This window comes from Chamaea fasciata, unplaced genomic scaffold, assembly GCF_029207755.1.
Source record: "Chamaea fasciata isolate MVZ Bird 193981 ecotype frontalis unplaced genomic scaffold, bChaFas1.0.hap1 SCAF_510, whole genome shotgun sequence".
Taxonomy (NCBI): domain Eukaryota; kingdom Metazoa; phylum Chordata; class Aves; order Passeriformes; family Sylviidae; genus Chamaea; species Chamaea fasciata.
Genome location: NW_027094595.1, coordinates 27,688 through 37,573, shown reverse-complemented (window position 1 = coordinate 37,573; position 9,886 = coordinate 27,688). Strand labels below are relative to the sequence as shown.

Below are 9,886 nucleotides of genomic sequence, written 5' to 3'. Positions count from 1 at the left end.
TGGACCGGGATCTGGACCGGGATCTGGGCCGGGATCTGGACCGGGATCTAGACCGGGATTTGGACCGGGATCCGGACCGGGATTTGGACCGGGATCTGGATCGGGATCTGGATCGGGATCTGGACCGGGATCTGGATCGGGATCTGGACCGGGATCCGGACGGGGATTCCCAGGAGGACTTGTCTCCGGAGCGACGCTGGAGCTCGCACGGGGATTGGAACCGGGATTTGCACCGAGATCCGCACCGGGATCCGCACCGGGATTCCCAGCAGGATTCCCATGAGGATTCCCATGAGGATTCCCAGCCCAGCCAACCGCGGGGTTGGCACCGGGATTTGCCCGAGGATTCCCGGGAGGATTTGGCCCCGGGAAGGAACCGGGATTGGCACGAGGATTCCCACCAGGATTTGCACCGGGATTTGCACCGGGAGCGGGACGGGGACAGAGATCGGGGGGTGGCACCGCCGCGGCACCGGGGGGGGCACCGCGGGTCCCACGGGGGCGCTCACGGGGGGTCCCGGCGGGATTTTGACAGGGATTCCCCCCGGGATTCCTCCCAGGATTCCCCCCGGGATTCCCACCCGGGCTCGCCCCCCGCCCCCCCCGGGGACACCTCCCCCGCGCCCCCCTATAGGGACCAGGACCCCGATCCTTACGGGGACCCCTATGGGGACCTGGGGGACCCCGACACCTACGGGGACCCCTATGGGGGCCCGGCCCCCCGCTATAGGGCCGAGGACCCCGGGGTGGGGCCGTGGGACCCCGAAACGGAGCCCTGGGACCCCGACATTTATGGGGACCCCTATGGGGACCCCTACGAGGACGAGGACTCTGAGGGGGAGCTCTGGGACCCCCGCCCGCCCCCCCCGGACCCCGCCAGGGACCCCGAGCCCGGGAGCCTCCGGAGGGGCCGGGACCCCCAAACCCGACCCTGGGACCCCCAAACCCGACCCTGGGACCCCTATGGGGATCCCTATGGGGATGGCGACCCCCAAAATGAGCCCGGGGACCCCCAGACCCGGCCCTGGGACCCCTATGGGGATCCCTATGGGGATGGCGACCCCCAAAATGAACCTGGGGACCCCCAGACCAGGACCTGGGACCCCTATGGGGATGGGGACCCCCAAAATGAGCCCGGGGACCCCCAGACCCGGCCCTGGGACCCCTATGGGGATGGGGACCCCCAAAATGAACCTGGGGACCCCCAAACCCGGCCCTGGGACCCCCAAAATGAACCCGGGGACCCCCAAACCCGGCCCTGGGACCCCTATGGGGCTGGGGACCCCCAAAATGAGCCCGGGGACCCTCAAACCCGACCCTGGGACCCCCAAAATGAGCCCGGGGACCCCCAGACCCGGCCCTGGGACCCCTATGGGGATGGGGACCCCGAAACCAGGACCTGGGACCCCTATGGGGACCCCTATAGTGATGAGGACCCCCAGGATGACCCCAGGGACCCCCAGAGATCCGCCAAGCCCTGGGACCCCCCGAGGGACCCCCATGGGCTCAGCCCCTCCCCCGGGCCCCACAGGACCCCCCAAACCTCCTCCTTCACCCCCCAACACCCCCCAAATTTCCCCCCAGTTGCCCCCCCGGAATCCCAGTTACCCCCAGTTGCCCTTGAGACTGCCCCCCCTAAGCCCGGGGCCCCCCAGTTTATCCCAGTTACCCCTCCCACGACCCGGGGCCTCCCAGTTGCCACCCCAGTTGTCCCAGTCACTCCCCCAGTTGCCCCCCCCGGGGTCAAGGACCCCCCGACAGTCCCCCCCAAATCCCAGTTGCCCCCAGTTACCCTCCCAGCTGCACCCCCCGAGCCCAGAACCCCCCAGTTTGTCCCAGTTACTCCCCCCGCGGCCGAAGACTCCCCAGTTGCCCCCCCCAAATCCCAGTTGCCCCCAGTTACCCTCCCAGCTGCCCCCCCCACGCTCAGATCCTCCCAGTTTGTCCCAGTTACCCTCCCAGTTTCCCCTCCAGCCGCTCCCCCCCAAGCTGGCGACGTCCCAGTTGCCCCCCAGAAAGGCAAAGACCCCCCTACTGCCCCCCCAACCCCCCAAACCCTGCCAGTGACCCCCCCAGTGAGCCCCCCACAGGCCGAGGGCCTCCCAGTTACCCTCCCAGTTACCCTCCCAGTTACCCTCCCAGTTACCCTCCCAGTTACCCTCCCAGTTACCCTCCCAGTTACCCCAGTCTCCCCTCCAGTTTCCCATTCAAAGGCCGAGGCCTCCCCAGTTGCCCCAGTGACCCTCCCAGTGGCCCCCCCAGTGCTCCCAGTTGCCCCCGGGGCTCCTCCCAGTGCCGGCTCCCTGCGGTTGGGGTTGGCGTTCGCTCTGCCGGTGGCACTGGGAGGGGCACTGGTTATACTGGGAGCACTGGGAGGGCTGGGGAGGCCCCCCCACGGCTGAGGGTGCTGGGACGGGGGGGGGGGGGGGGGGGCAAACTGGGAGAGGACCCCCAAACTGGGATTGGTTACCCCGAACTGGGAGAGAGGCTCAAACTGGGAGACCCGCCCCCCCCCCAGCCCAGTTCAGGGCTCCCCCCGCTGCGCTCTCCCCATTCCCAAACTGGGAGTCCAAACTGGGAAAGGACCCCCCAAACTGGGAAAGGACCCCCAAACTGGGAAAGGACCCCCAAACTGGGAAGGGACACCCCCAAACTGGAAAAGGACCCCCCAAACTGGGAAGGGACCCCCCAAACTGGGAAAGGATCCCCCAAACTGGGAAAGGATCCCCCAAACTGGAAAAGGACCCCCAAACTGGGAAGGGACCCCCAAACTGGGATTTTTAACCAGAAACTGGGAATTTTAACCCCGAACTGAGACAGGGACTCTTCCCAAACTGGGATTGTTGACCCCAAACTGGGATTTTCAGCCCCAAACTGGGATTGTTGACCCCAAACTGGGATTTTCAGCCCCAAACTGGGATTGTTGACCCCAAACTGGGATTTTCAGCCCCAAACTGGGATTGTTGACCCCAAACTGGGATTTTCAGCCCCAAACTGGGATTGTTGACCCCACGCTGGGAATGCCCCCCCCCTCCCCCCGGTCCCGTCCTGCCCCCCGGGTGGGGGAGGGGCGGGGGGTGAGGGCAATAAAGGGCCGGTGCTGCCCCTCCCCCACCCCGCTCCGATGTCTCTTTTTGGGGGGGGAGGGGGAGATGGGGGGGTGCGCGCGGCGGGGGAGGGGCGGGCAGGGCCGGCTCCCCTCCCCCTCCCGCTCCAGCTGTTGAGCGGATCCAGCTGTGGGTGGGGGAGGGCGCGGCCCCTGAGTCACCATCGAGCTCGGGGTCCCCTGGGGGGGGGAGGGGCGGGGAACGCCCAGGGCAGGGGGTCCCCCGGGGGGGGAGGGGCGTGACGTCATGGCTGAGAGGGGGAGGGGGGTGAGGGCGCGGGGGGAGCTCCTGGGAGCGTCCCAGTTGGCACCAGTACAAACTGGGCAGGACCAGTCCCCACCAGTGTCCCCAGCCCAGTCCCACCAGTACAAACTGGGCAGGACCAGTCCCCACCAGTGTCCCCAGCCCAGTCCCACCAGTGTCCCCAGCCCAGTCCCACCAGTGTCCCCAGCCCAGTCCCACCAGTACAAACTGGGCAGGACCAGTCCCCACCAGTGTCCCCAGCCCAGTCCCACCAGTACAAACTGGGCAGGACCAGTCCCCACCAGTGTCCCCAGCCCAGTCCCCACCAGTACAAACTGGGCAGGACCAGTCCCCACCAGTGTCCCCAGCCCAGTCCCACCAGTGTCCCCAGCCCAGTCCCACCAGTACAAACTGGGCAGGACCAGTCCCCACCAGTGTCCCCATCCCAGTCCCACCAGTGTCCCCATCCCAGTCCCACCAGTACAAACTGGGCAGGACCAGTCCCCACCAGTGTCCCCAGCCCAGTCCCACCAGCACAAACTGGGCAGGACCAGTCCCCACCAGTGTCCCCAGCCCAGTCCCACCAGTGTCCCCAGCCCAGTCCCACCAGTACAAACTGGGCAGGACCAGTCCCCACCAGTGTCCCCAGCCCAGTCCCACCAGTACAAACTGGGCAGGACCAGTCCCCACCAGTGTCCCCAGCCCAGTCCCACCAGTGTCCCCAGCCCAGTCCCACCAGTACAAACTGGGCAGGACCAGTCCCCACCAGTGTCCCCAGCCCAGTCCCACCAGTACAAACTGGGCAGGACCAGTCCCCACCAGTGTCCCCAGCCCAGTCCCACCAGTGTCCCCAGCCCAGTTCCCACCAGTACAAACTGGGCAGGACCAGTCCCCACCAGTGTCCCCAGCCCAGTCTCACCAGTACAAACTGGGCAGGACCAGTCCCCACCAGTGTCCCCAGCCCAGTCCCACCAGTGTCCCCAGCCCAGTCCCACCAGTACACCCGGGAGGCGGGGGGCGCGGAGGGGGCGGAGCCAATGCAAATCCCAGCGCGCAGAGTTCACCAATCACATCGCGCGAACAACCCGAGGCGAGCGCGGCTCCAGAGCGGGCGGAGACGAAGGAAGGCGGGGTTATGCAAATCAGCGCCGCCGCGCCGCCAGAGGCATCATGGGAGCGCAATTTTGGGGCGATTTTCGGGATTTTTGGGGTCGGAGCGGTCGGGAGGGGAGCGGGAGGCGCGGGAGGAGATGCGGGAAGAGCTCGGGATGGGCTGGGGAAGGTAAAAAACGGCGAGGCGGGGGTGGCCGTGACCTCGATAAAACACACACACGGCCGCGATCGGGGCCTGTCGCGACAGCTGGCATCGCTTCTCGGCCTTTTGGCTAAGATCAAGTGTAGTATCTGTTCTTATCAGTTTAATATCTGATACGTCCTCGATGAGAGGACTTCATATTAAACGGATTTTTGGGCTCGGGAGTTGGACCCGGAGCTTGCTCCCTCCGCTCCGCGCATCGTCCCGGTATTGCAGTGCCTCCGGGAACGGTGCACCCCCGCCGGGGGACCTTTCACTGGTGAAAAATAGATTTAAAACTTTCGCTGATGTCGTGATTTTATCGCGATACAGGCTGCGTTCCACGGTTCTCGTGGCGGGCTCGGCTCTCTTCGCTGCCTGCACTGTCCCGCTGTTTGTCGCAGCGCGCCCACCGCGGGACCTTTCGTCGGTGAGAAATAGATTAGAACTATCGCTGGTTCCGTGATTTTATCGCGGTATCGGTTACATTGGCGCGGCTCTCGGGGCAGGCTCGATTCTCTTCGCTGCGCTCAGCGTCCCGCTATCGCAGCGCCACCAACGGGGACCTTTCAAAGGTCAAACACAGACAGAAAAACTCCTAAAAAAATCATTGGAATTGCGATTCTATCGCAGCACGAGCCGCGTTATTGACGCTTGTTGTTTCTCGGAGTCTCTCACGGTCCCTGCTGCTCTCAGTGTCGCGGTATCGCGACGCCTCCGGGAACGGCGCATCCCGTACGCGGGCGACTTTCCTTGGTTAAAAAATAGATTTAAACTCCCTTCCAAACCACGGTTGGTATCGCGAATTCGTCGCGACATCAGCTCTGCACTCCCGTAGTTCTCATCACGGGCTCAACTGTCCCCGCTGAGCTCAGCGTCCCGGTGTTGCGATGCTCTGGGAACGGCGCACCCCTCAACGGGGACCTCTCGATGGCGAGAAACGGATCTAAAAACTGGCAAGATCACCGCGACAATCGCGACTTTATCGCGATATCAGCCACACTTTAATGGTGTGAGAGCCCGCTCGCTCTCCGCCGTGCTCGCTGTCCTGGCATTGGAGCGTCTGTGGGAAGCGTGCACCCCTAAAGGGGGACCTGAGGTGGTCAAAAATAGATCAGGGAAAACCTTTCAAAATGGAAAAGCTCCCCTTCGTTCCAGGGTTACACAAAGGTTACTCCGAGGCGTAAAAAAACTCCACGTTACTCCGGCTTTACGCACGCGGAACCCCAAGGGTTGAAAAAATTCCAGTCGATCCCAGAGTGACTCACGCGTCGCTCCAAAGCGTAAAAAAAAAATAAACAAACCTCCGTTTTATTCCAGCTTTACACACAGGTGACTCCAAGGTGTAAAAAAACTCCCCACTTTACTCCCAGGTGTACACACACGTTACTCCAAGGTGTTAAAAAAAATTCCATTTATTCCGGCTTTACACACAGGTGACTCCAAGGGATCAAAAACCTCCATTTTTATTCCAGCTTTACACATAGATTGCTCCAAGGTGTAAAACCTCCGCGTTACTCCAGCTTTACACGCACATCACTCCAAGGTGTAAAAAAACCCCGGGCTTCATTCCAGGGTTACACACAGCTTACACCAAGACGTAAAAAAAAACCCTCCACGTCACTCCAGCTTTACGCAAAGGTTACTCCAAGAATTAAAACCGAGCCGCTTTTACTCCAGGTTTACACCCGGGTTACTCCCAGGTGTCAACCCCTCCACGTGACTCCAGGTTTACTCCCAGGTGTCCCTCAGGGCTCGGGGGGGTCCTGCAGCCCCTGCAGCTCCCGCAGGCCCTGGGAGAGGGAGGGGCAGAGCGTTGGGGGCGTGGCCCGCAGGTGAGGGGGCGTGGCCAGGTAAAGGGGCGGGGTTACCTCCAGCACCAGCCGGATGTGGGCGCGGATCTTGGCCCCGTCGCGGGTCAGGGAATCGCTGAGCCTGAAAAGGGGCGGTTATTAAGTGGGCGGGGCTTAGATGGGCGGGGGCACAGCAGGAGGGATGATGGAAAGGTGGAGTCTCCTGAATGGGTGTGGCCGGATGATTGGCAGGGTGCGGTCATGCCTTTTATGGTCATAGAAATGGGGAGCGCCTTCCTTTAATGGAACGGGCGTGGCCTGGATGAGTGGCACTCCTTTTTTGGTCATGGGGTAGAGACGTGATCTCCTTTTATGGTGTGGGCGTGGCTGAGGGGTCGTGACCTGCCCACCTGGAGCCTCATATGGCTGCAGGGAAGTGAAAAGGGGGTGTGGCCTATGTCGGTGTGGTCCAATGGGGCGTGGATGCCTCCTCCCACCCCAGAGACAGATGCGATAGGGTGTGGCATGGGGGCGTGGCCTCAATGGGCGTGATATCAAGAAAGAGGCGTGGCCAGTGAGCATAGGGGTGTGACCTCACTAAACAGGCGTGGTCTGAGAGCATGGGGGCGTGGCTTTAACAAAGGGGCATGTCCTGAGAGGATTAGGCAAGCCCTGGATGAAAAAGGGGTGTGGCCTGTACCATGGGGGCGTGGCAAAGGCAGTATGACCCTGGGCCAATGTCCAGCACCAAGGGGCGTATCCAAGGGTGATGGGCGTGTCCGGGGGGGCGTGTCCGGGGCGTGTCTCACCTCTGCAGGAGGGAATTGCGGCGCTCCAGGTGCCGAAGGGCCTCAGGCAGCGTCAGCTCCGCGAAGAACCCGAAGCCCAGAGCCACGAAAACGCGCCGGGGGTCCGGGCTGGGGGGGGAAAAGGGGCTCAGGAGAGACCCCCAGGGGGTCTATGGGGTGTCCCGGGGGTCATGGGGGTCCTGGGGCAGCAAATTTGGGGGATTTGTGGGGTCTCAGGGGGGTTACGAGACCTCGAAGGGAATTTTGGGTCATTATTAGTGGTTATCTTGTCGTTACTTTGAGTTATTTTGGACAATTCTACAACGAGGTTGAGGTCCCAAAGGTGCCCAGGCCGGTCCTGGGGAGTTTTGGGGTCACTCAGGGCAGTTTTGGGGTCCCTGGAATGGTTTTTTTTGGGGGGGGGGGGGTCTGAGGAGGTTTTTGGGGGTGCCAGCCTCACTCACACTTCGGCGCTGACGAAGAAATTGCAGCCGAGATCCACCTGGGTGTGCAGGGGGGCGTCGGCGTCCTGGGGACCCCAAAACCCCCCCGGAGACCCCAGATGTAACATGGAGAACCCCCCAAAAAACCCCCCCAGGGACCCCAAATCTCCCCCAGACCCCCCAAACCAATGAAGACCCCCCCAAAAAACCCCCAAACGCTGCCATGAGACCCCCCAACCCCTCCCAACGCCCCAAAAATCTCCCACAACCCCCCCAAAATAGCCCCAAATACTTCCTGAATCCCCCCAAATCCCCCCAATTCCCCACAACCCCCCCATGAGACACCCAACTACCCCCCAAATCCCCCGAAATCCAGTGCAGATCCCCCAAATCTCCCCAGAGACCCCCAATTACCCCCTGAATCCCCCCAAATCCCCCCGAAACTGCCCGTGAGAACCCGATTACCCCCCAAAACACCCCCAAAACCCCCAAACCCAACGCAAGAGCCCCCCAAATCCCCCCCAAACCCCCTCCAGATCCCCCAATTTCCCTCCTAGCCCCTCCCTGGATACGCCCCGCCCCTCCCCAAACCACGCCCTCGAGGCCACGCCCCCCGCGCACCTGGAGGCGGGTGAGGGCGGAGCGAAGCTGCAGCACCTGCGCCTGCTGCTCCAGGACGGCGTCGCGCTGCTCCTGCACCCGCCTGCGGGGGGCGCTGGTGGGCGGGGGCGTGGCCTCGCCAAAGGGGGGCGGGGCCACGGGAGGGCGCGTGGATTGGTTGGCTATTAGGCGTGGCGGCTAAGAAGGGCGGGGCCAATAGAAGGGCGTGGTCTCGGGGTAAATGGCAATGGACACGTCACGGAGTGGAGGCGGGGCCTCGTAAGGGGCGGGGCAAAAAGGGCGTCATCACAAAGCTTAGTGGGCGTGGCCTCACGTTTTAATGCACGTGGTCATAACTAGGGTGCGATGCTGAGGGGCGTGGCCGTGAAGGGGGCGTGGTCTCGAGAGTGAATGGGCGTGTTCACACACACGCGTTTATTAGGTTGAGGCGGAGGAGCGTGGTCATAAAAGGGGCGTGACCTCAACGGTGAAATGGGCGTGGCCACGCCACGCGTTTATGATGGCGTGGCCCGAGCGCTGAAAGGGGAGAGGGCCCGGGCAGGAGTCGCGACATGACGTCACCCACCTCAGGTCGCGCTGCAGCACGTCGCTGACGAACGCCTCGTAGCGCTGCGCCTTCTCCGCCGCCGCCATGCCGCTTCTGACGTCATTACGGCGCGCCGGGGGGAGACCGGAAGCGCGTCATCACCGCGACTATGGCGCGCCCCCTGGCGAGCGGGAGGTCTAGGTTTCGTTTTTCCCTCCCCTCCCCCGCCTATCGCCTGTCGCGACATCCCCGCCGGGCCCTCGGCACTGCCCTGGCCTCACGCTGCCCTCCGGGGCACCGAGCGCACCCCGGGACAGCGGCGCCGTTACTATGGGAGGGGCTCCCCAAATTTGGGGTGTCTCCGATCATTTTCCTCCCCGATTTTGGGATTCTCAGCACTTGAGGAGCGAAATTTCGAGGAGCCAAACCTCGGGAGTTTTGGGGCGAATCCTTGAGCTTTTCGAGTCCCACTTTAGGGAAGATTTCGATGCTTTTAGCAAAAGGGGGATGCCCGGATTTATTCGGAATTTTTTTGGTGTGTTTATTTTGGAGACCCCGGGTGTGTCCCAGGTGCCTCCCCCAGCCCCCAAAATCTCCCTCAGGCTCTGTGGCCACCGTTCCTCGGGTTGTGGCGACCCCCGCCCCTTTCCTGGCAAAGATCCCCCCCCTTTCCCAAGACCCCTCCCCAAATTTTGGGGTCCCACGCGCCCCATTCCCCCCACCCCAAAAGGAGACACAGCCACAGCAGCTCAGGGATTTATTGTCCCCAAAGGGGCGGGGCACAGAGGGGCGTGGCCAAGCGGGGGCGTGATCCAGAGGGGCGCGGCCAAGCGGGGGGGCGGGGCTGACACACACACACACACACACACCAGCGCACATTGAGAGACCCCCACCCCAATTTGGGGAGGGGGGGGGGGGGGGAAGCTGAGCACAGAGCGAGGGGGGTGCGGGGGGATTTGGGGGGGGCTCCCGAACACCCGGAACCTCCCCCAGGATGGATTTGGGGGGTCCTGGGTGGATTCCGTGGGGGTTTTGGCAGGTGCTGGACCCACCCAAAAATGGGTCTGAGGG

At 63.2% G+C, this 9,886-nt stretch overlaps 1 protein-coding gene and 1 non-coding gene across 3 annotated transcripts; one reads left to right on the top strand and one right to left on the bottom strand.

Moving 5' to 3' along the window:
* The first annotated feature begins 4,715 nt into the window (after positions 1–4,715).
* LOC136305603 (U2 spliceosomal RNA) lies at positions 4,716–4,906 on the top strand. The gene has a single exon (XR_010725376.1). It is a non-coding gene; the product is annotated as a U2 spliceosomal RNA (small nuclear RNA).
* A 1,135-nt stretch (positions 4,907–6,041) lies between these two features.
* On the bottom strand, positions 6,042–8,932 carry UXT (ubiquitously expressed prefoldin like chaperone). Of its 2 annotated transcripts, none has more exons than XM_066208891.1 (6): positions 8,855–8,932; positions 8,290–8,383; positions 7,690–7,754; positions 7,247–7,354; positions 6,516–6,579; positions 6,042–6,437 (listed from the first exon to the last, which is right to left on the bottom strand). In XM_066208891.1, the coding sequence occupies exons 1-6, from the start codon at positions 8,920–8,922 to the stop codon at positions 6,393–6,395; spliced, it is 444 nt and encodes a 147-aa protein (XP_066064988.1). In that variant the 5' UTR covers positions 8,923–8,932; the 3' UTR covers positions 6,042–6,392. The 2 variants fall into 2 exon arrangements, with proteins under 2 accessions (XP_066064988.1, XP_066064989.1); XM_066208892.1 differs by having other exon boundaries at positions 8,290–8,371.
* Between the last annotated feature and the right edge of the window lie 954 nt (positions 8,933–9,886).

Coding starts and splice junctions, on each gene's coding strand:
- UXT (XM_066208891.1), bottom strand. CDS start 8,922: ATGGCGGCGGCGGAGAAGGCGCAGCGCTACGAGGCGTTCGTCAGCGAC. Junction 7,755..8,289: donor CCGCCCTCACCCGCCTCCAG/GTGCGCGGGGGG, acceptor TGGGGTCCCCAG/GACGCCGACGCCCCCCTGCA. Junction 6,438..6,515: donor ACATCCGGCTGGTGCTGGAG/GTAACCCCGCCC, acceptor TCCCTCTCCCAG/GGCCTGCGGGAGCTGCAGGG.